At 39.8% G+C, this 26,105-nt stretch overlaps 1 protein-coding gene across 6 annotated transcripts in view; it reads right to left on the bottom strand.

Moving 5' to 3' along the window:
- Window positions 1-4,027: 4,027 nt before the first annotated feature.
- The window catches only part of CUL2 (cullin 2), a 73,706-nt gene continuing 51,628 nt past the window's right edge, over window positions 4,028-26,105 (bottom strand). For all 6 annotated transcript variants that reach the window (XM_069547375.1, XM_069547374.1, XM_069547371.1 and 3 more), the window contains 10 exons: window positions 25,791-25,850; window positions 24,978-25,106; window positions 24,795-24,881; window positions 23,663-23,815; window positions 23,085-23,162; window positions 18,672-18,738; window positions 12,297-12,499; window positions 10,540-10,641; window positions 5,357-5,473; window positions 4,028-4,616 (listed from right to left, as the gene is read on the bottom strand). In XM_069547375.1, coding sequence (XP_069403476.1) covers window positions 4,485-4,616; window positions 5,357-5,473; window positions 10,540-10,641; window positions 12,297-12,499; window positions 18,672-18,738; window positions 23,085-23,162; window positions 23,663-23,815; window positions 24,795-24,881; window positions 24,978-25,106; window positions 25,791-25,850 — 1,128 coding nt within the window. In that variant the 3' untranslated portion in view covers window positions 4,028-4,484. The remainder of the gene's footprint in view (window positions 4,617-5,356; window positions 5,474-10,539; window positions 10,642-12,296; window positions 12,500-18,671; window positions 18,739-23,084; window positions 23,163-23,662; window positions 23,816-24,794; window positions 24,882-24,977; window positions 25,107-25,790; window positions 25,851-26,105) is intronic.

Raw genomic sequence — 26,105 nt, 5'->3', positions numbered from 1 at the left:
TGGACTGCAGCGCACCAGGCTTCCCTGTTTGTCACTATCTCCCAGAGTTTGCTCAAACTCATGTCCACTGAGTCAATGATGCCATCCAACTATCTCATCCTCTGTCGTCCCCTTCTCCTCCTGCCTTCAATCTTTCCCAGCATCAGGGTCTTTTCCTATGAGTCGGCTCTCTTCACATCAGGTGGCCAAAGTATTGGAGCCTCAGCTTCAGCATCAGTCCTTCCAGTAAATATTCAGGGTTGATTTCCTTTAGGATGGACTGGTTGGATCTCCTTGCAGTCCAAGGGACTCTCAAGGCATGTACAAATGATCAAATACTCTCATTCTTGCTGGTTCTTAGTTTTCTGATGTAAGATGTTAGGTACTGTACTCATGTGGTAGTAAATACCCACTACTCATAGTCACAGTTATCTGGGACATTCATTCAAGGGCTGAAGAGTCAGGGGAATGAGGATGGATTCAGAAGCCTCTATGATTGGCTTCTGAGGTTCAGGATCAGAGCACCTACATCAGGAGCATCAGGCCCCTGGGACCCACTGCCAGTTCCACTGGGTCATCTCACACACACATCACAGGTATCTGGAGCCAGGCTCACCCCACTCCTTCTCCACCTCTGTCTCTGTCCAGGTGCCCCATCTCGCTGGATAGTATTTTCTGTGACAGCCAAGAGTCTCGGGTCCTCTTTGACTCACCTCTGCCCTCACTGGCAAGTGGTGTCGCTTTACCCACTGCCCCCACTGGAGGGCGCCACTGGCCCTCTCCTAACTGCCCACTACCACCTAGGCCTCCTGCGTCCTGCGTGGACGTCTCCCGCCCTCCCTCCAGAGTCCGTTCTACACAAACACAGTGTCTCCATTTTCACCGAAATCACAAATACTCTGAAACAGTTCATAAACACCAAAGAAATAACATAAACATGCACACTATACAGCATCAGCAAAGGAAATATTCATGCACTCACCACCTATGTTTTAAAAGACATCATCACCCATTTCTTTCCGATACAACTACAACTTGCCCAAGTAAACTGTAAACACCAGCCCCTCAGGCTCAGCAAGTGTTCTGGCCGCTGCTGCCTACCCCGCGCTCTCCCACCTTCATTTTCTGCCTTTAACTTCTCCTACCCGACCTCCTGCAAGAGCCCAGGAGGCCCCTTCATCAGCACTTGGAATGCTGTGTTCACGTCTGACCAACACAAGTCTAAATGCCCCACTTGGGCACAGATCATACTTTGGCTGCTGATGGTCAGAGTCATGGTACCCACACAATACCTGGCCCCAAGGCATGGCTGTTTGGCGACAAAGGAGCAGGGGGGCGGAGCTTGCCTGAGCCCTAGAGGGAGGCCACGGGGGTAAACCTTACATTTTCCCAGGCAGCACAGTCACCAAATGTGAAAACCATTCCTGCCAACCAAAAGGAAGCCCACCTTTAATGAACTCCAACCAATGGGGCTTCTGTCTCACATGAGGATTTTACTGATTTGGCCTTAGATATGCCCCAGGAACACATCAACCCTCAACCAGTGAGCCTTTCCATATTCATTCCCACCCACTTAGCTACAGCCCACATACAGCTGCCCTTACAACTACTGTTTTAAAAGCCCATATCCTTTCTCTGCCGTGTACAGCCAAATCTGACATCTGACTTCACGTTGGAACAGTTTCTTTGACTTGTTTCCCATTGCTTTTGTTATAATCATACACAATGGCCTGCCTCAGAGAACCCCGTCCCTCTGCCTGACTGTTAAAACTGCTTTTGTTCAGGATTCTGTCCACCTGTAGATGGAGGAGGTTTTGAGCCAACTCACTTAACCATGTATTTTACAGCTTAAATAAGTATCTTAAGAAACTAAAAAAGGAAGTGTTTATTACTCACAAATTAACTGGACACAAACTTTTATTATGAAAAGTGAGGGAAAATGATCGTTCTTCACATATAAAATGGAGTTATTTCTATCTGATTCACAGGATACACTATATCAGGTCCACAGTTTTGCCTTGGTTTTAAGTTCAGGTTATGCAGTTTCTGGCAACGACTCCTGGAAAGCACTCTATAGTTTCCTCATCTATGAAAAGAAAGGAATGCTGCTTATTTTTCAGGATTACCTGAAGATTGCAAACAAATAACATATAGAAGCAGCAGCCACAGTCTGCATTCAATAAAGATTTAAAAAAAATTAACGGAAATGTTATAGCATTGTAGCAATTACAGGTTATAAAATCCTATTAAAACCGTAAGTTTATAAGGTAAAACACAAACTCCAGAATGTCTATCCCATTGTTCGGATTAGAGCGACTGTCATACAATACTGGACCAAACTCTAGAATAAACCTGCACCTACGGCAGCAATGAAAACATCTGGGTTCGAACGGAAAAGACAAAGTGCACACGAGCTATCCATTGCATGGCTGTAAGCCAGATCTCTGACTCACGTTAACCACCCCCGCGTGTGTGATTTTTCAACTTCTCAAGAGTGTTCGTCACATTCTTTTTGTTTTCTGAGGCAAAGCACTGACAGCCTTTCCTGTCGCCCCTCGTTTTGCCCTTCTGTCGTTCGGACCCTTCCTGCCCATGGCTCTGGGCACCAAGCACGAGTGCCAAGGTTTGGTTGGTGCCACGACGTCGCCTGCCTGACCCCACCCGACCCTGCAGCCTCAGCTCTTCCCCAGCTCCTTGCTGCTCAACGGAGGGCGCACTAAATCCATCCTCCCGGAAGGTGCCTTTGTTAAGGGCACCTGGCTCCTCCTCGCGGATGACAACTGTGCCTTCAATATGTCTCCTTTCAGGTCAAACGCAAAAAAGATGGGACAGAAACTCCTGTCAGTCATTTCTGTCAACCTCGGCTCAAGCATTTTCTCCATTTTTCAATATATTTTCTTGACAATTAGATAGCAGGATAAGACTTATAAGTATTTAAGAAAAAAGGAATCAATTTGGAAAACTTTATCAAGTTATCAAAACAAAGTGGATGTACAGTGATGTACATCCAGTGGATGTACAATATTGTACAATATTGTATGATTTGCCCTTATATCCTCTCTAGGGGATAAAAGGGAAAATGAGAAATACAGTAGGAGTCACTAAAAGCTCAGATTTTTTTTTTAAAAACACTTAAAGAGACATGAGTTAGAAATACTACCATCAAACAAAACAACTGAAAAAGCCACTTTGGCAACAATAAGAGAAACTGGAATACAAGCCATATATGAGATGATATTAAGTAATTATTATTTGTTAAGTGTAGTAAAGTAACTGCGGTTTGTTTTTCTACAGGCCTTTTCTGTGACTGAAGTATTGCAAATGAAATGATCCACGAAGGATATGCTTTTAAAAAAAAAGTGTGTGTAGTGGTGGAGGAAGGGTAGATAATAAATACGGAAATAAACCAGAGTATCCTAATACTGCTGTTGATACACATAAACAAAATAATGAACTTTCATGTCAATAAAAGCGGCACCTGGTGTAATGCACTATACAGAAAAAAAAAGTATTTAGGTTATGCATTGCTAAGAGTATCTGTGACGTAGGAGCGAATCTAGTGTCAAACTGATAGGAGGTGGGAGTAACAGGCAGGCAGGGGTACGAGGGGAACGCACAGGCAGACACCGGGACCGCAGGATGACCTACGACCCCGAGGAAGGCGGGAGGGAAGGAACAGATGGGCGTCAGACATTAGAACTGATGCACTGTGGAGAGAAGTAACACAGCCTGGGTGGGAATGGCGGCTCTTTCTAAGCCAGACACAAGGTCACCGCAATCCCCTCGCTCACAGTTCTGTGCTGCAGCAGGACACCACCAGAAACTCGAGACAGAACCACAGCCTCACTCCTCACAAGGCCCACATCCACTGTAGTTCTAATCCATTAAAAGAAAGCATCACTTATGCTGAACGCATCCTTTATGCTAAAGGCATTCAGAAACAATAACTGAGACGTTTTCACGTAGGATTTAAACAGGAACACAAGGACTCACGGACATTTCTGATCATTGTATTGTGATACTCCATCCACATAAAAAAGGCATTCTATTTCTTTATTTTTTTATTTGACAAGCAGCAATATCATGTTTGTCATTTTAATGTAGATACAATTATTAGGTTATCTGTCATATTACAATATTTAGGGTTTTTTTTTAATCTTATGTCCTTTAAGATACATTAAAAAAAAAGAAAAAAAACCACATCAACTGCAAACGTGAAGGGGAGAAAAAGCATGGTACCCAGCCAGATTTCCACATTTCAGCAATACTTCACTCATCCTTTTTTTAATAAAGTTTTAAGAAATGTCATAATGACATGAGCTTGAAATATCTCTAGGCATCTTCTCTGACGCTCATGACGTGGCACTGGTGATGTTGTAAACAGCAGAGAAACAGGGGCTGCCAAATGACCAAATTATGGAGGCACAGGCCTGCCTTCTCCCACGGGCACACACCGGATGCTGACGGCAACGACCTTCTCACACCGACGCTGGAGGAGCGCCGCGTCACGCGACGTAGCTGTACTCATCCGCGGACGCCTGGCTGCGTTCGATGTACTGTTTGTCTATCAGGACTTCAATACACTTCTTAATCATGCTGATACTAGGGTTAAACCGAGCTCTTGACTGGCTAATCACCTGTGGGAGAGAGGCGGATGGTAAAAATGCTCTTCTCGCCAGGAGCACTTCGTTCAACTCTGCTGCAATGCACAAAAATACCTTTTCATGCAAACTATGGGAATAGTCTTAACGTTGAGGTGAAGGAATTTAAATGGTGAAGGGCACAGATACAGCCAAACCTAATAACATACTAAATCAAATCGCAAACTAATTAACTATTCATACACGCCCTCAAGCTTCCATTTAATCCCTAAACAACTTCTGGCTCTTAGCTGAAGGAACACCTGCTCAAGAAAGCTTTCCCTAACACCCCCTGAGTCAAGACCTGTGTACACTCTCATTGAACCATATCCCTCTGTTGCACATTAGTGTAATTTTATATTTACTGACACATTACTTCAGTAACGCATTTCTTCCTTATGACACTGAACTCCCAAAGGGCAGAAGCCATGTCCTGAGCTGGTGTGCACCCCACGGCGACCAGCACAGTACTCCACCAAACGGGAGACACGTGTGAATTCAAGGCACGAGTGAGTGGTGGATGCCGGCGACCTCCTTCAATAACTGGACACAAGGCTCAGACCTCTAAATCTAAAAGTGAATTTAATACTGGATTTATGAGCGCTGTTCTCTTTCAGAAACAAAAAGCATTTCTTTATGCTATGCAGGAGTCACAGGTTTCTGTATCATCTTCACAAAGAAACATGCCTAATTCTCATACTCTCTGCCAAGAAGTCTTCAGGGCTTTCCCCTTTTACCTCTTGAATAAGGGCGTTATGCCGCAGTACTTTTCTCGCTTTCATGATACGAACTATAGCAGCCTGGAGGTACATTTTCCGGTCTTCGTCTACAGCACTTCTCGTCTGCTCCATTTCCTGTTTTAGGAAGCCCATGAAAAGCAAAGGAGACCCTCAGTCACTGCACTTGTTTTTAACTCCTTTTATTTGTGAGTTTAAATAAATCTCCAATCAATACTGAGAATCAAACTATATGACTATGTGCCCAATATAACATAACCATTACCAAAATATCTATGAGTTATATATAATTTCTCAAGTTAAAGTGGGGAGGCTATTTTTTAAAAAATGAACACTACTGTACATTGTACTCAGTGTAAATAGTCAAGAAAGTAGAACTTAAGTGACACAGAGTAATAAGTCTCAAGATCACGGACCTATGAGTGAGTAAAGACTTATACCACAAAGCTTGCAGACTTTAGCAACTGGCTCCAAGTGGATACTGGATCAGGCTTCAAGGGCAAGAGCTGGGAAGGGCTCCATTTGACTCAAGCAGAGAAGCCAGGAAGGCTGGGCCTCTCTCCGTGGAGCTCAAGGGAAGACAGTGGCAGGAAGGCACAGAAGCAGGCAGTGCCACATTAACAGGGACTTCACAGCAGCTAACAGATAGAAGCACACGTTATCACCATTGCCTACAGGCATGAGATCTTGACCATTTTAGGGGTCAAACTGAATAGCAACTGATTAACATTTGACCTTGGGGGGGAGTTAAGTTCCCAGAGGAGCCTGACATATCTGATACATTCACAACCTGCCTCAAGCCCAAGGTCAGGGTGGCACATGGGAAGCAATAAGGAAATCCTCAGTGATATGAACAGGCTGCCCGAGAAGAACCACCACGTCAACAGCGGATGTTCACGGTGCACACTGGCTCATCCCAGGTCGGACTCTACTCCAGACCTATGAGCTCATCAGTTTGAGTTTTAACATGATCTCCATGCAGTTCATTTGCACAGGGAAGTCTGAAGGCATTTTCAACGGTTTTTCTTTGAAAGAAATGTGTTGCAAAACTTTCCCTTATTTGGTGAATGAAAAACATGAGACTGCACTATTCTTCAAGGCAGAAATTTTTGAAAAGAATACAAAACAAATCCATACATTTTAACAAAACTTGAAAGCAAATATGACTATGTTCATTATGAGCAGCAATACTTACAACAGCAAAGATATGGAAGCAATCTAAGTGCCCATCAATAGAAGAATGGATAAAAAAGATGTGGTGTGCACACACACACACACACTCACACACACAAAGGTATATTACTCATAAAAAAAGAATCAATAAAATCTTGCCATTTGTGACAACACAGATGGACCTAGAGAGTATTCTGCTGAGTGAAATAAGTCAGAAAAAGACATGTCTCCATGGTTTCATGTATATGTAAAATCTAAAAAAAAAAAAAAAAAAAAAGAGCAAACATAGCAAAACGGAGTTATAGATACAAAGAATCAACAAGTGGTTGGAAGGGGGATGGGGGAAAGAGAAAAATCAGTGAGGGAGATGAAGAGGTATAAACTTCCAGCAGCAAAATAAATGAGTCTTGGGTATGAAATGTGCAGTGTGGGGAAATTTATGTGGTATCTTTATATGGTGATATATTATAACTATGCTTCTCATGATGATCATTTTGAAATGTACAGAAATAAATCACTATGTTCCTGTAATATGAACTAACATAGCATCAATTATACTTCAAAAACAAACACACTCATAGAAAAAGAGACCACATTTGGTGTTACCAGAGGCAAGGGTTGGTAGGGGAGGGAGGAAAATTGGATGAAGGCAGTTAGAAGATATCAGCTGAGTTCAGTCGTTCAGTCATGTCCAACTCTTTGGGACCCCATGAATCGCAGCACGCCAGGCCTCCCTGTCCATCACCAACTCCCAGAGTTTACTCAGACTCACATCCATCAAGTGGGTGATGCCATCCAGCCATCTCATCCTCTGTCGTCCCCTTCTCCTCCTGCCCCCAATCCCTCCCAGCATCAGAGTCTTTTCCAGTGAGTCAATTCTTCGCATGAGGTAGCCAAAGTACTGGAGTTTCAGCTTCAGCATCATTCCTTCCAAAGAAATCCCAGGGCTAATCGCCTTCAGAATGGGCTGGCTGGATCTCCTTGCAGTCCAAGGGACTCTCAAGAGTCTTCTCCAACACCACAGTTCAAAAGCATCAATTCTTCGGCAGTCAGCCTTCTTCACAGTCCAACTCTCACATCCATACATGACCACTAGGAAAACCATAGCCTTGACTAGATGGACCTTTGTTGGCAAAGTAATGTCTCTGCTTTTGAATATGCTATCTAGGTTGGTCATAACTTTTCTTCCAAGGAGCAAGCGTCTTTTCATTTCATGGCTGCAATCACCATCTGAGGTGATTTTTGAGCTCCCCAAAATAAAGTCTGACACTGTTTCCACTGTTTCCCCATCTATTTCCCATGAAGTGATGGGACCAGATGCCATGATCTTCGTTTTCTGGATGTTAAGCTTTAAGTCAACTTGTTCACTCTCCTCTTTCACTTTCATCAAGAGGCTTTTTAGTTCCTCTTCGCTTTCTACCATAAGGGTGGTGTCATCTGCATATCTGAGGTTACTGATATTTCTCCCTGCAATCTTGATTCCAGTTTGTGCTTCTTCCAGCCCAGCGTTTCTCATGATGTACTCTGCATATAAGTTAAATAAGCAGGGTGACAATATACAGCCTTGATGTACTCCTTTTCCTATTTGGAACCAGTCTGTTGTTCCATGTCCAGTTCTAACTGTTGCTTCCTGACCTGCATATAGGTTTCTCAAGAGGCAGGTCAGGTGGTCTGGTATTCCCATCTCTTTCAGAATTTTCCACAGTTTATTGTGATCCACACAGTCAAAGGCTTTGGCATAGTCAAGAAAGCAGAAATAGATGTTTTTCTGGAACTCTCTTGCTTTTTTGTTGATTCAGCGGATGTTGGCAATTTGATCTCTGGTTCCTCTGCCTTTTCTAAAACCAGCTTGAACATCTGGAAGTTCACGGTTCACATATTGCTGAAGCCTGGCTTGGAGAATTTTGAGCATTACTTTACTAGTGTGTGAGATGAGTGCAATTGTGTGGTAGTTTGAGCATTCTTTGGCATTGGAATGAAAACTGACCTTTCCCAGTCCTGTGGCCACTGCTGAGTTTTCCAAATTTGCTGGCATATTGAGTGCAGCACTTTCACGGCATCATCTTTCAGGATTTGAAATAGCTCAACTGGAATTCCATCACCTCCACTAGCTTTGTTCGTAGTGATGCTTTCTAAGGCCCACTTGACTTCACATTCCAGGATGTCTGGCTCTAGGTGAGTGATCACACCATTGTGATTATCTTGGTCATGAAGATCCTTTTTGTATAGTTCTTCTGTGTATTCTTGCCACCTGTTAATATCTTCTGCTTCTGTTAGGTCCATACCATTTCTGTCCTTTATCGAGCCCATCTTTTCATGAAATGTTCCCTTGGTGTCTCTAATTTTCTTGAATTGATCTCTACTCTTTCCCATTCTGTTGTTTTCCTCTATTTCTTTGCACTGATTACCGAAGAAGGCTTTCTTATCTCTTCTTGCTATTCTTTGGAACTCTGCATTCAGATGCTTGTATCTTTCCTTTTCTCCTTTGCTTTTCACTTCTCTTCTTTTCACAGCTATTTGTAAGGCCTCCTCAGACAGCCATTTTGCTTTTTTGCATTTCTTTTCCATGGGGATGGTCTTGATCCCTGTCTCCTGTACAATGTCACAAACCTCCATCCATAGTTCATCAGGCACTCTGTCTATCAGATCTAGTCCCTTAAATCTATTTCTCACTTCCACTGTATAATCATAAGGGATTTGATTTAGGTCATACCTGAATGGTCTAGTGATTTTCCCTACTTTCTTCAATTTAAGTCTGAATTTGGCAATAAGGAGTTCATGATCTGAGCCACAGTCAGTTCCTGGTCTTGTTTTTGTTGACTCTATAGAGCTCTCCATCTTTGGCTACAAAGAATATAATCAATCTGATTTCAGTGTTGACCATCTGGTGATGTCCATGTGTAGAGTCTTCTCTTATGTTGTTGGAAGAGGGTGTTTGCTATGACCAGTGCATTTTCTTGGCAAAACTCTATTAGCCTTCGCCCTGCTTCATTCCGTACTCCAAGGCCAAATTTGCCTGTTACTCCAGGTGTTTCTTGACTTCTACTTTTGCATTCCAATCCCCTATAATGAAAAGGACATCTTTTTCGGGTGTTAGTTCTAAAAGGTCTTCTAGGTCTTCATAGAACCATTCAACTTCAGGTTCTTCAGCGTTACTGGTTGGGGCATAGACTTGGATTACTATGATACTGAACGGTTTGCCTTGGAAACGAACAGAGATCATTCTGTTGTTTTTGAGATTGCATCCAAGTACTGCGTTTCGGACTCTTTTGTTGACCATGATGCCTACTCCGTTTCTTCTGAGGAATTCCTGCTTGCAGTAGTAGATATAATGGTCATCTGAGTTAAATTCACCCATTCCAGTCCATTTTAGTTCGCTGATTCCTAGAATGTTGACATTCACTCTTGCAATCTCCTGTTTGACCACTTCCAATTTGCCTTGATTCATGGACCTGACATTCCAGGTTCCTATGACAGAATATGGTTAGAAGGTATAGACTCCCAATTATGAAATGAGTATTAGAGATGTAATGTACAACATGATAAATATAATTAATGCTGCTATGTGTTATATACAAAAGTGGTTAAGAGAGTAAATCCTGAGTTCTCATCACAAGGAAGTTTTTTTCCTACTTCTTTAATTTTGTCTCTATATGAGATAATCAATATTCACTAAACCAACTGTGATCATCATCTCACAGTACGTAAATCAAGTCATTATGCTGTATAGCTTAAACTTATACTGTGATGTATGGCAATTATATCTCAATAAAACTGGGAGAAAAAACAAAAGGGCAAATGCGACTAAACTATGACACCTTTTCCCTAAGATTATATTACTCTTTTTAAAATCTAAAATACTGTTTGTGAGGCCAGTCAATGGAAAGAATAAACCAGAGAAGATGTATCATAATTTTGATGTGCAAAATTCTGCACTGGTCTCAATGTTACTGCTTGTAAAGTCCAATGCTTAAATATTTCCAAAAGAAATGACATCAGAAAGCACTTACCTGTGGTGTGTCTTTCTGCATTGATGTAGTAATTTTAAATTTTGTTCTTTTACTGCTAAAGTTCATATTTAATGAAAATGAAGATTCTGCATCGATGTCTTCCTATAATTAAAAATAATTCATTTACATTTATAAAAATAAAATCATCAAATAACAATTGCTACAAATAACATGCCATGAAGTTAATAATGACCAAGCAAAAAACACTGAACTCTCATAATCTCTTACATTATAAATATTATTTAAGAGAAAATAACTGTCTTTTGTCAAACCATGAAGGAGAAAACAATTCTTTCCTAATTTTACACTTAATAGAATTTTAATCAGCTTAGATTCAGCAAAACTTTTTCTGGCCCAACTGTTTAGCAGAATTTTAACATTTGAATTTTTATTAAATACCAAGGCTCATAATTTTTCCATTACATTTTGAAAAACCAAATAACCAAATTTTTTTGAATGCTATTACAATAACAAAATACCAATTAAAAATAATCTAACGATAGAAGCCAGCTGGTTTCAATGGCACACAAGCTCACTTCCCTACCACCTAGTGCAACTCTGACATTACCCCTTAATGCACATTTTATCCACTCTGCCAGAAGCCAGTGGTCTTTTCTCAAGTGGAAGTTGTTAAGCCAATCCTTAGCTCTTAAGCTCTATTGAGCTTAAGAAAGCCACTTTTGTCATGCACTGGAATTTCTCCACCAGCAGGACCATGCAGCACTTGGCAGATGGCACTTCCTCAGTAATAACCATAGAAAGTCTATTAAAGAAATGACAGCTTTGTATTTCACATTTAATGTGCACACAACATATCAATATTTATTTTGTACATTACTGAGCAGCAAAAATATATATTTAGAAAAATACTTACCTTTTTAAGCATTTTAATTAAGCTTAAAAATTTAAACTTAAACTTTAAGCTTAAAAGCTTTTACTCATAATTAATTAAAACTTTAATATTAAGAATTCAATATTCTGCTAAGTTTCTAAAGTCAGAAAAATTAATCATTTCTCAAAATTAAGAAAAGCTTGATTTGAATTACAGCATGCATGCCATTCAGAGGCCACAAAAGTCATCTTTAGCAAGAGGAACTGGTGTAGGCCATGAAGTAAAATAAAAACACAACATCATTTGCAAGAAGTTTTTCTTACAGGCACAATAATCTGAAACAGAAGATTGAACCCACATCTGTTGCTTTTTTAACTATTCAAATATCTATGAGATACTATGAAAACAAAACCATGTTACTAGGGGGGAAAAGTTATAAAGGAAAAAAGGAATGTACTATCAGCTTGCTAGTCCTGTGACAGACACTAAAACTATATGGGGTTGAGCTGAATCCTAGAGTTTAGGACTCTAAATTAAATGTGAGACTGACAGCATCTATGATGGGAGTTACACGTTGTAAATTCGCAGGGAATAGACATCAATAAGCTGTGATTTCCTATCATAGAACCATGTGATTAAACATTAACTAAACACACAGAAGAGCCCAGAAAAATTTATGACAGACTAGTTTTAAAACCTCAATTAAAAAGAATCCTTCTGATGTTACCTCTTAAATAGTTTTCAAATAAAACTGATCTACAAAGGGCACATGAGTACCAACTGATGGAGCCTTCTCTGCAACACTGAAAGAGCGCTGCAAAGTACAAAGGGCATTAACGAATATAACCTTACTTTTAAAACTGCAAAGGTCCCATGAAGCTTTACTGTTTATAATACTTAAATTTCTTAAAGTATTACCCCATACCTTTTCTGAATCATGGTTAATCATTTTCACATCGAGTAATGATTTGATTGTTTTCGTCAGTTCTTTTTCATTCATCTGAGTGCTGTCTTGAAGCTCTTTATAGCTGACGGTTTCACTGTTGTTGAAGGCAAGAAGAACTGCCATTTGGTATGTTGTAACCATAGCTACGTATGGTTTGCCCAAATAGTTCATTTTTACTTCACCTATAATTAAGACAAAATTGTGACAATAAGCTGATCACTCAAAGAAGCATTCCAAAATTACCTGATAAATAATTATTTCCAATATTTTCTCTTGAAAGAGTGAACCAAGAACTTAATTATTGAAAAGTTATTCCTGCTAGCAATGCAGCATTTGTTTGCTGAGGGGATGGGGGAGGAGGGAGAATTGAGTGAAGGGTTATTAGTCTGGGGTATCTAATATAATCACAGTTAAGCTATCAAACAGTTAATAGGAAAGCTAAGACCTGGGAAGAAAAAACAGTAAGAAGTGGAGGTGGAAGAGAAACAGACAAAAAGAGAAGACAGTCGGCTACCAGCAACTGCCTCCTGTGTATCTATCTGGTCTACCCCAGGGAAGGTTCGTGCCTACAGGAGGATACTGTTATTGCAGCTCTGGCTAAAGCATAATTTCTGCTAAACTATAACAATGTTATTTTGTCTCATAAGTTTTTCTCCACAGTAATCTTCTAGAAACAAACACAAATGTGAGGAGAGGCAAACAGGCAGATTCATTATTTTGTTGAAATCAGTTCCGTTCAGTTGCTCAGTTGTTGTCTGATTCTTTGTGACCCCATGGACTGCAGCACGCCAGGCCTACTCTGTCCATCACCAACTCCCAGGGCTTACTCAAACTCATGTCCATTGAGTCGGTGATGCCATCCAACCATCTCATCCTCTGTCATCCCCTTCTCCTCCTGCCCTCAATCTTTCCCATCATTAGGATCTTTTCCAATGAATCAGTTCTTTTCATCAGGTGGCCAAAGTACTAGAGTTTCAGCTTCAGCATCAGTCCTTCCAATGAATATTTAGGACTGGCAGATTTTCTTTAGGATGGACTGGCTGGATCTCCTTGCAGTCCAAGAGACTCTCAAGAGTCTTCTCCAACACCACAGTTCAAAAGCATCAATTCTTCAGCCCTCAGCTTTCTTTATAGTCTGACTCTCACATCCATCCATGACTACTGGAAAAACCATAGCTTTGACTAGACAGACCTTTGTTGGCAAAGTAATGTCTCTGCTTTTTAATATGCTGTCTAGGTTGGTCATAGCTTTTCTTCCAAGGAGCAAGTGTCTTTTAATTTCAGGGCTGCAGTCACCATCTGCAGTGATTTTGGAGCCTCCCAAATAAAGTCTCTTACTGTTTCCAGTGTTTCCCTATCTATTTGCTATGAAGTGATGGGACCAGATGCCATGATCTTAGTTTTCTGAATGTTGAGTTTTAAGCTAACTTTTTCACTCTTCTCTTTTGTCAGGGTCCAGTCCTGGTGGATCCAGGGAATTCGAAGCGGGGACGGAGTCAGCGAGGAAAAACTTATTTATTTAGAAATATAAAGAGAGATTAGGAAAGAATAGTGTAGTAAGAAAATTAGTGGAGAAAGGAGTGTAGTAAGAAAATTAGTGGAGAAAGGAGGCTGATATTCCTTGGTTTACACAGAAAGCTAATAAAGTATCAAGACAAGAAACTTGCACCATCTACGTTAGGCCACAGGCGCCTCTTGAATAAGCCTGGGTAAATAAGTAGACACGGAAAGCCTCCACGTTTCAAGGGATCAGCCTGAAAAGGAGAGGAGGGAAGAGGGAGAAAGAGAGAGACAGAGAGTCGACACAGGGGAGGCCTGCTGCTGCTGCTAAGTTGCTTCAGTCATGCCCGACTCTGTGCGACATCATAGACGGCAGCCCATAAGGCTCCCCCGTCCCTGGGGTTCTCCAGGCAAGAACACTGGAGTGGGTTGCCATTTCCTTCTCCAGTGCATGAAAGTGAAAAGTGAAAGAAGTCGCTCAGTCGTGTCCGACTCTTAGTGACCCCATGCACTGCGGCCCACCAGGCTCCTCCATCTATGGGATTTTCCAGGCAAGTGTGCTGGAGTAGGGTGCCATTGCCTTCTCCGTGGGGGAGGCCAAGCTTGTGCAAAAACCCCATAACTTTATTTTTAAAAGGTGTTTATATACCCTAAGTTTTACATAATGGAACATACAGAGTAATGCGGGGGCAGCAGTCCTGACCCTTTCTGTTTATCTTTTTGTGTACAAAAGGTCTCAGGTGACTTACATTATCTTCTAGCCAAGAGGCCTGTTAACACTTTATGGCTCTCTTTCTAAATGAATGTTAATCTCATTTCCCCTGAAGTGTTTTTCTTTAATCTGCATCACCCTCAAAGCACTAAAGTTACATCCCTATAGAACAATGGTGCAGTGGGTTATAACAAAGAAGGTACTTACCTCAAAGATCTATGTTGCTACTTGTTGTTTTTTTTTTTTCCTATATACCAACTATATCAACAAATAAAAGATATGAAAATTTGGCAGCAAGTACTGGCTCAACAAATGAAACCCTTAATCAGCCCTACTCTATTGATTTTGACTCCTCGGAAGCCCCTACATTCTGAGATGTTTTGAGCTTCCTATGCCTCTCACTGTCAAACAATCACATACTCAGCTGTAAGAGTCCTGTAGGCAGGCTAGAAAGCTATCAGAGGGGGTTTTAGATTGAAACACTCTTATTATGCCCAGGAGTCCTATTATCTAAAAGCTCTAAATTAACTTTTTCCAGAAAAAGGTGGTGGAGGGACAGCCGCCTGTTAAAGTCACAGGAGTTGGTGAAAGCATAATGCTGTACGGCAGGCAGACTCTGGTTTCGGTGGTAGATGCTCGAGAAAATCCAGCGAGGCTCCCTTAAGGCCGGACTCGCCTTTGCCTGTCGGTCCCCTTAACCTCACGACCTTTGCCACAGGTGGGACTCCTCGTGCTGGCTCCCGGCACTCTTCACTTTCAACAAGAGGCTCTTTAGTTCTTCTTTGCTTTCTGCCATATGGCTTCCCTTGTGGCTCAGCTGGTAAAGAATCCGCCTGCAATGTGGGAGACCTGGGTTCGATCCCTGGGTTGGGAAGATCCCCTGGAGAAGGGAAAGGCTACCCACTCCAGTATTCTGGCCTGGAGAATTCCATGGACCACAGGCCATGTGGTGACAAAGAGTCAGACACAACTGAACAAGTTTGTTGAAACAGTTGATGGAATAAAAATGTTCTAGACCCCACACTACCCTGAGAGCTATAAAAATACATCAGGGTTCGGTCAACCACAGTTCTATCCATCTGGGGCCACAGGGGGTGGTGGGTGAGCTCACTGAAGAGCTTGTAGCCAACACTGTTGTCAAACAGACATGCACTTGTAACATAAGAAACAGTTACTACAAGTCAAAGAATCTCTTCCTAAAGCACAAAGTTGTGGTTTAGTGATTGCATTTCTCTTTCTCTTACACTCACATACACATCCTACATTATTTTCTTTTACTGACTTGTAAACTAAATCAGTATGACATCTGGTTTTCGGGTTCTACATTTTAACTCAAGGAAGTTGAATTTTACATGAACTTACCCCAAAGGCTCTGTTAGTGACAATTAGCAACTGTGGCCAAGATTTTGTGCTTCTTTTATTAAATAATATATATTTCATTCATTATATAATTAGAGAATTTAAAGGCGATAAGTCAATTCTCCAACTTACTATCATTAGATAGATACGCTTTTCCTAACTTGCACTTTGCCTCAACTTTAAAAAAAAAAAAACAACTAACACTCAGAAATGTTTTTCAAAATTATTTGAACACCTAGAGAAAAAAAAATTCTAATCTCTGAATTTCCACAAAAGGAGGTTTTAATACTTAATGGGAATATCCAATTCACATAGAGTTTAAGTATAAGAATATTACCATTAGGATTGTCCTACTAACAATTAGTATAAAGAGCATTTTAAGAGCTTCATCTCAACATTGAAGTTTAGGAAATGTGGTGAGAGGCAAAAATATAAACCACATAAATGGCATTAGACCATTTGTGCAATGACTGCTCGATCATATCCCAGAAACAAAGTATAAAATAATGCCTCAAGCATCTAGAAGATTAAGCTAGGACCATCACCCAGCTGTCAAAGATGCTGCAATGTACTGCCAAGGGTCTGGAAACAGAGTGAGTCTCTGCCACAAGAACCGAGAGAGCATCAGGAGACAATGCAATTAAGGGCTCAAAGTGTCATTCATTGATATCAAATCCACTCTGCAACTTAGAGAAAAAATGAAAACCTGTTAGTTTTCTTGCTGTTTTCCATACATTATTAGTATCAATGGTACATGGACCTCTTTTTACTTTTTCCTGCATCATTCTCTTATTACTCCTCTCAGAGCTGAAAAGACTGGGGAAAGGGTGAGGAGCATGTGGGGCAGTGAAGAAAACCCAAAATCTGGACGATTCACTTAATTACTGCTGGGTAAACAGGAAAGGAGAATGACAAAGAAGTCATTTAACCTTTAGAATAGGCTGACAAACTCTAAGAGACTCCAAACTAGAATAAAACATTCTGATACACACATACTTGAAAAATTAGCCAACCATAATTCAAGTGATATTAACAGCTGCCAGAATAGAGAGTAGGCAGAACTCTCAAAACACTTTCGTCTGCGTTTCTCCTTCCTTACCTATCAGCAACCTAGTCTCTAGCAGAAAGGTTTTCGTTACAGAACAATGTCAGCCGCTAAACTGCAGAGTGCATGACAGAGTGTCATCGATCTGCAACAGGAGTAAGATATCCGATTCAAGCCATGATCACCAGTGGATGCTCCAGCCATGAGTGATCAGGACCCCCAAAGAGATATTCTCACCAACATCTTAATACACCTGGTTTCCAAACACCAAAAAGTTAAGTCCCTCATTAAAACTACTTGAAGAGATGGACTGATTACTGCTGAGGTAACTACAAAGAGAGTTTAAACTCCCCAAGATAGATATTTAGGGAAAGTAAAAGTAACTGTAATTCAAGCACATTAAAACACTGGTCCAGCAATGTATTGTTCTTTAAAACCAATTTACTAAAACTCACAACAGGTATGAAACTAAAAGCCAACTACTAAGTGACCACATACTAAGAATATCAGCAAACATCTCTTTATTTCACAAACAACTGAAAAATTAAAATGCTCAGCTTGTTCATTAAAGATACACTTGTATAAATATGCATTGAAAGTGAAGGTTAAAGTGAGGTTGCTCAGTCGTCTGCAACTTTTTGTGACCCCATGGACTGTAGCCCACCAGGCTCCTCCATCCATGGGATTCTCCAGGCAAGAGTACTAGAGTGGGTTGCCATTTCCTTCTAAAGGGGATCTTCCCGACCCAGGGATCGAACCCAGGTCTCCGGCATTACACTTATTATTATGTACTAACATGAATTACTAACATAATGAGACATCATATCTCAAATAAATGGTACTTATGTTTCTCTTTCCAACCCAGGGATCAATCTGCATATCCTGCATTGGCAGGTGGATTCTTTACCACTGAGCCACCAGAAATTTCTCGAGTCAATTTCCTGACAAAGGTATGGCAACTAATCAGATTTTCCTGCATCATTTCTAAGAGACATTAACATACATGGATATCCTTTCCTTCTTATACAAACTGAAAGTTGACTCAATGCACTTTTCAAAGCATAGCTTTAGCAAAAGTAGACAAAATTCTGAGTGTTTGCTTTGGCTCACATCTTCAGGCAGCTCAGAGCAATTACATACAAGCTCTCACCACCCAAAATATTAATCCTACTTTCCAATAAGTCGACCCCACTATTCCAGGAAGAAGACAAGGAAATGATTAGATTTTGATTAAACTTTTCTAAAACTGGGAAGTACTGGAAGTTAATTGGGACATTTTGGAAAAAGCATTTTCTACAGCAGTTCACTACAGTACCACAAACAAAATCAAATGGTTAGGTCTCCTTGTGGTGCTGTAATAATTAATGAACTTTCTGAGGATATCTGGCATATCTAGAAAGAACAGGTTTTTTAAGAGTATCTGACTCATTAAGTCTGGGTCTCTAAATAAAATTCCAAATATCTACAAAAAGTGGTTACAGAAATGTAGGAAACCGTTATAAAATTCAGAAATTCTTTATCAGCAGCACACTATTAAAAGTGCTGCATGTGAACTTGTTTATTGTTGCTTTAAGGGTAACCAGAAAGGTAGATGAAGAAGAAAAGGTTAAAAACTATAATTAGAAAAGAAAAAGAAAAAAAAACTATAATTAGGCTCTAATAAATCTCTGTCCAAAATTTTAACATAATTATTATCAGGTAAATTTCATTAAGCTAGATATAATTAAATGCATTTTACCTGTACAAAGATAGTGTAACCATGTAAGTTTCCTTCCACTGAAATGCTGGCTGTAAAATAATTCAAACTGTAAAAAAGAAAAAAGGAATCAAATTATTTTCAGCTATGACAACCTAAATTACTTGGCTATCACTACACTAAAAAAGCAAAAGAAAATTCATGTTAGAAAAAGACATTAGAGCCCACAGAGTATATTTACTCATTTTATAGATGAGAAAATGCAAAACACATTAAAGCTCCTAATAAAGATTATGCAAATATCAGACCAGCCCTTTTCACTTACAGCTCAGTCTATAGTTTCACTGCCAAACCAGTCCTGCAAATCTGACTTTGTGTATAAAGTCAGATATTACTGTTTTGAATGATATCAATTTGAACTTTATAAATACAAGTGAAAGTTGCTCAGTCATGTCAGACTCCTTGTGACCCCATGGACTGTAGCCTGCTGGCTCCTCCCTCTATCCACAGACTTCTCCAGGCCAGAATACTGAAGTGGGTAGCTGCTCCCTTTTCCAGGGGATGTTCCCAATCCCGGGATTGAACCCAGGTCTCCCACATTGAAGGCAGATTCTTTATCAACTGAGCCCCAAGGGAAGCCCAAGAATACTGGAGTGGGTAACCTATCCCTTCTCCAGCAGATCTTCCTGACCTAGGAATCGAACCGGGGTCTTCTGCATTGCAGGTGAATTCTTTACCAGCTGAGCTACCAGGGAAGCTGATAAAGCACTAAGCAAAAAACATTACTGTGCACATTTTAATATGAAAATATAAATCATTAAACCATACCTTCATCTCTAGTCTCCTACAACATATACCCCGCTGAAGGGACAAGTTGACCAGTGTCAACAGTTACTTCAAAAGTGACAGCCGTGATTTAACTCCCACATACAGTCAAACACTAATAAAAGCAATGCATCAGAGTCTTGACTTTGTATCCTTTTGTTGATACTACTGTGGAAAATTAAACATTCTAGTAGCATAGCTTTGACATTAAAAAAATTCCTCCCTCTGACTGAATGTGGGACATCAGTCCAAAAAGTAGAGAGTTCTTTTTAAAGAGCTAGTACATAATCTACAGTGAGAAAATGATACTGAAATTGTACTAGGGAAAAAAAAAAGGACAAACTCCCTCTACTGGTACTGAGAGAAAGTTCAAATGGAGAAAACAATATTCTTGAAAGCAAGATTTTACAGTCAGAAAGAAACCCACTTTTTGTTTGTAACCTGGGGGTGGTCATATGTTAATAAATAAAGTTTAAGGGGTTTATTCCAGTACTCCAAAAAGTACTGGAAAATAATTATTTCAAGGAGAAAGAAAAGAATGACAAAGTTACAAGGAAACTATTACTATTTCTGCCCCCAACTTCTCCTTTAATTTCCATTGGCAAGGTAGGCTCTTAAGAAGAAATAGGTTTTAAGACTGTTAAAGGTGAGGGGTCAGCCTTCTAAGTCTACCTTATGCACAGTATCTTAAGATGTACCTGACTGTTTACATTATGCAGCCTGCTGTTACCACTACTATCAGCATTAGCATCAACTACTGCTACTACTACTATCAGCCACCGTCTAGTGAGTACTTACTTTACACCTCTCACTCTATCTTCATATCAGCACTCTGAGTACTAGCATCATCAGTTAACAGAAAATTAAAGTTATTTGCCCTGAGTCACAGAGCACAGTAAACGACAGAATTAACATGTGAAACCAGGATTTATGACTCCAAAGCTTACATGTTATTTGATTTATAATCCTTATTTTGAAAGAAACAAAAACATACGTAATTCAAAGATTCAAATGGCACATTGTGACTTCTCTAGGAAACAGTGTAATGAAGTATCGTTTTCAATTTATTTTTATCATTTTTAACTGAAGGATAATTGCTTTACAACGTTGTGTTGGTTTCTGCCATACATCCACATGAATCAGCTGTAAGTATAAATGTGTCCCCTCCCTCTGGAACCCCTCCCACCTCTCACCCCATCCCATTCCTCCAGGGCATTGGTCTGAGCTCCCTAAGTCACAGAGCAAATTCCCGCTGGCTACCTGTTTTACATACAGTAGTGTATATGTTTCCATGCAACTCTCTCCATTTTCATTTTAAATAACATACGCATACCTTGAGGTTCACAATCTCAAGTTACTGCCCAAATAAAAGATTACTAAAAGATAATGAAAGCCTTTTCGATACAAGTATATGTATGACTGAGTCACCTTCACTGTTTACCTGAAATTATCAAAAGATTGTTAATTGGCCATGAAGGTGAAATTATCACAATATTGTTAGTTGGCAGTGAAACTGAAAGTCGCTCGGCCATGTCCAACTCTTTGCGACACCAAGGACTATGTAGTCCATGGATTCACCAGGCCAGAATACTGGAGTGGGTAGCCTTTCTCTTCTCCTGGAATCGAATGCAGGTCTCCTGCATTGCAGGCAGATTCTTTACCAGCTGAACCACAAGGGAAGCCCAAGAATACTGGAGTGAGCAGCCGATCCCTTCTCCAGTGGATCTTCCCAACCTACAAATTGAACCAGGGTCTCCTGCATTGCAGATGGATTCTTTAAGAGCTGAGTTACCAGGGAAGCTCTGGTTAGTAGGCTATACTCCAACATAAAATAAAAAGTTAATGAAAAGGATAATGAAGATTTTGCTGGAAAAAAAAAAGCTACCTAAACTTCCATCCAATCAAGAAATAAGAAGCCTTGTTTGGTGAGTTAGAGAATCAAAAAGGGTCAGTTGGAAGAGAAATGGAAACATGTCCATCCATTCAAGAATGTTCAGAGCAGCATGACTGCTGCTACTGCTGCTAAGTCACTTCAGTCGTGTCCGACTCTGTGCAACCCCACAGACAGCATGACTTATACACCCAAAAGATCAAAACAGCTCAAATGCCCATCAACTGATGTTGGATGAGTAAATAAAATGTGGTGACTCCAAACAATGGAACATTATTTGGCACAGGCTAAAACATGGATAAATTGTGACATTCTGCAAAGTGAATGAAGGCAGTCACAAAAGACCACGCATGGCGTAGCACTGCAACAGATGTCCAGAATGGGTAAATCTACAGAGAAAGAAAGCAGACTGCCTAGGGCTGGGGAGGGGTAGTGAGCTGGTGAAGGTGAAGAGTGACTGCTAATGGGTAGGGGGTTTCTTTCAGGGTAATTAAATAATTAAGCTCCCTGGTGGCTCAGAGGTTAAAGTGTCTGCCTGCAATGCGGGAGACCTGGGTTCGATCCCTGGGTCGGGAAGATCCCCTGGAGAAGGAAATGGCAACCCATTCCAGTATTCTTGCCTGGAGAATCCCATGGACAGAGGAGCCTGGTGGGCTACAGTCCATGGGGTTGCAAAGAGTCGGACACGACTGAGCAACTTCACTTCACTTCACTTCAAACAATTAAAATGATCTAAGGTTAATGGTGCTAACGAACGTACTGTGAATATACTGAAAACCACTGAAAATGTACATGTTACATGAACTGTATAGTGCTGTGGCCTGAATGTTTGTGTCTCCCCAAATCTGCATGTTGAAATCCTGATGCCCAGTGAGATGGTTTTAGAAGGTGGGGCCTTTGGGAGGTGCTTAGATCACCTCATCTGAGGCATTAAACCCCACAGAGCTCCCCAGCTCCTGCCACCACGTGAGGTCACAGTCTGTCACCTTCGAGGGCCTTTGCCCCACCATGCTGTCATCCCGGCCTCAAACTTCCAGCCTCGAGAACCATGAGAAATCAATCTCTGTTGTTTATAAGCCACCTAGGCTGTGGTATTTTGTTACAGCAGCCTTATAGAATGACTACACAACTATATGACTAAGCCATATGGTACATGAATTATAGCTCAACAGCTGCTGACAATGGAGTCTCCACAGTCTCTGCAAACACTTAGAATTCTAACACTTAGGTTAGAATTCTAAGGTTTCTATTCCGTCACATTTTAAGACCATGTTTACTTGTATTTTCCATCTTCAATCCATTTTTCTTTCTAGAATATTTCCCATTCTCTATATATTTACCCAAATTATAGCCCAGAAACAAAAATAACTATTTTAAAGAATAAATGAATTATAAAAATGGCTCCACATTCAAGTGAAAAATTAGAAGATGACTGCTTTAAGTCCTGGATTCTAAAACTTTCTTCTAATATCAAAATTTTTGTAATTTAGAATTACTTACGACAGATAATCGATTTACTAAGAGTAAGAGACACGTTCTGACAAACAACTGACACCACTAAGTGTTTTAGAAACTATCATCATTTACATTCTTCCTACAAGGCAGAATAATCATAACTTGTGAATGTGTTTTTACATCACATGAGCCCAGAAGACTTTGAAGAAATATTTAAAGTGATATAACATGAAGACAATTATTAAAATTCCTTAGGTCTTCCAATATATCTTCTGTCCACTTACCATCTGTACACTTTTTTCCAATTCCTGGGGAATTGCAAATGTAGATGAAGGAGCCTGAGTAAGAGGCCATGCACCAGCCTAAAAGGAGAAGGGTAAAACTGTTAAGCAGATACACTTCTCACTTGAAAGTGAATGTTTATAAAATAATGCAAGCAACTACAATGGGAATGCCTGGTGACTCAGCAGTAAAGAATCTGCCTGCAATGCAGGAGACTTGGGTTTGATCCCTGGGTCGGAAATATCCCCGGGAGAAGGACATGCCAATTCACTCCAGTATTCCTGCCTGGGAAATCCCTTGGACATCGGCAGACTACAGTCCATGGGATCTTAAGAGCTGGTCACAACTTACCAACTAACACCACCACCACACGCAACTAAAACAACTTTTTCCTCCTCCCTTCAAATGCTGATAAAACCCATCAGCATGACTGTCAGGGCACAGTTCATTCCAAATCAACGTAACATGTAACTTCAGAAGCTATAACCCTCTGACTGAAAGAAAGGTAATCAGGCATCCATCTATTAATCAGTCCTCTGTATCAGAAATCATTAGTAAATGCCCACAATAAAACACATACCTGTAGAACATATATTTGAAAACTAATTCCCAAATCTATTACTGTGTCCTGATTTTTGATAAAATTGTTGAACTTATTGTTGAGATCTGCACTGACACTCATATCTGTATACATCCGATGTAGCTTGCTGGTAAATTCATAACCACAGGCTTGCTGTAAGAAGAAAGTTTTAAAGATTTTAAAACAGAAATAATAAACCGTACTGATTATTAAGAATGTTGTGCTACTGCTATGTGTCTGGTCAAAGATCCAGCCTGTACACTCACACCGAAGGCCTGTATTACTCATCACGCAAAGCAGTTACTCAAAATATTTCAAAAATTCCTTTCTTCTTTTTTTTTAACACAGATTAAATAAGTGAATGAAAACAAGTATTCATGAAATAACAAATTTCCATTTAAAACAAGAACTTTTCTATAAATCTGTATGTCATTTCAACACTAAAAACTGCTTCATTACTGTAAGATACCTTATAAGGTTTACAGATATTATCGAATACACATGAAGGATAACTGGGAGTATTTGAGCCAGTAGTTAATGTTATAAGGAGGACACTGAGGCAGATTTTTAATACTATCAGGTGAATAATGAAGAAATCTATTTCTTTGAAATTATTCCAAACTCTGTGATTATCAGGTCAAAAAATCTGGATCTCTAAGCTTGGGATATAAAAAGCTTTGTTAACATTATCTTTAAAAATTAAAAGTTATTTTTGGTATCTTTGAAAAGGACTGCATATTCAATGTCTGCTATACAGGAAAATTATCAACTATTGAATAACTCAGGATACATATGAATCAGCAACTGCTTATCTCATCAGTGTGTAAGCTAAAATCACATAAAAGTGAACTGAAATTCAAATGCCCTCCACAAAACTTGTACTTAAAGGAATATTTTAGGTATGCTCCTTTGTAAGTAATACAACTCTTATCTTGTATATGATTCTATATCAACATATAGAGATTCTGTCTTTTAATACAGCCTTTGCATGTGCTAACATGAAACTACACTTTACATTTAACCAGTCAACTGCTAATGAATTATTTCCTGTTATTACTCATACTGTGAAAATGACCATCTCTGTGTGCTAGTGGAATAACTTCTAAGACATCACATCGAAGTCCTACAGTACCTTTAATTTATTGATCATGGCTTCTTCAGAATCCATAGACATAGATAACCCATGAATTAAACGCTTCGCCAACATTCTTGCGTAGAACTACATTTAGAAAGATTAAAAGATTATTTCCTTTCTGATTTAAAGTTCAAAGATTAATCAAAGCTGACACATAAAGCTTTCAGACTCAAAAATTACCTTTTGAAAAACATCTTTATCGTCGATATATTTGAAGACAGTGATAAAGCTCGTGAGCTTGTCCTCTACTTCATTCTCTGTCATCCCCTTTGCTGATTTCTTCAGCAAGTTGTCACAGTACTTAGCGAGCTCAAATAGAAATTGACAGTAACTCTTACAAAGGGTCCTTCTCAAAGGAGGCACCATGGTAACAATGCAAAGTAAGATCATGGGTTTTTGCCATCCTCAAGCTTATGTTTTGAAATTATGCACTAAAACTTAAAATACATGTCACTGGGTAAATTTTTTTAAAAAACTATAAACAAGTAAAATCTAATCAATACTGAATGATCCAATGGAGCACTGATATAAGTAATTAGGTTTTGATGCAACACCTAGGTGAGTTTTGAGCAGTAAAATCATTTATGACATTAAAAAATATTCATTAAAAATCTTACAACAACTTTATAAGCAAGTTTCCTTTAAAGGTTTTCATTTGTCATCAAATTCCTCCTTTAGAGTTGAGATAAAATTAAACCTCTATGAAATGCGATGCAAATTATTTTAAAGCAGTCATCCTTTCCAACCCAAACTTTGTAAGATGGAATATTTTCTCCTTCAATTACTTTTTAAGAAAAGGCTACAGAGATGACCGACTGCATCCCTTATACAAATGCCAAATTATATACAATGTTCATCAGTTTCTATTTTTAATAGTTAGTTTCATTAATTTTTCCAAAAAATGCTACAAAAACAAATCTGACATTCATCTCAGCTTGCATTCTCTAATGACAATTTTTCATAAGATTACATTTATGCAACCATCAAACTTACCAATTCAGGTGCTTTGCAAACAGACTTGGGTTCTCTGTAATTTACAACTGATGTAAGGGCCTAAATGGAAGACAGAACAGGAATTAGTCGCCAGTAATAGGGTAAAAGACCTTTTAGAACTAACACCCAAAAAGATGTCCTTTTCATTATAGGGGACTGGAATGCAAAAGTAGGAAGTCAAGAAACACCTGGAGTAACAGGCAAATTTGGCCTTGGAGTACAGAATGAAGCAGGGCAAAAGCTACTGCAGTTTTGCCAAGAGAATGCACTGGTCATAGCAAACACCCTCTTCCAACAACACAAGAGAAGACTCTA

The sequence above is a fragment of the Ovis canadensis genome, chromosome 13 (assembly GCF_042477335.2).
Source record: "Ovis canadensis isolate MfBH-ARS-UI-01 breed Bighorn chromosome 13, ARS-UI_OviCan_v2, whole genome shotgun sequence".
Lineage (NCBI taxonomy): Eukaryota > Metazoa > Chordata > Mammalia > Artiodactyla > Bovidae > Ovis > Ovis canadensis.
This window is presented reverse-complemented; position numbering and strand designations above follow the sequence as displayed.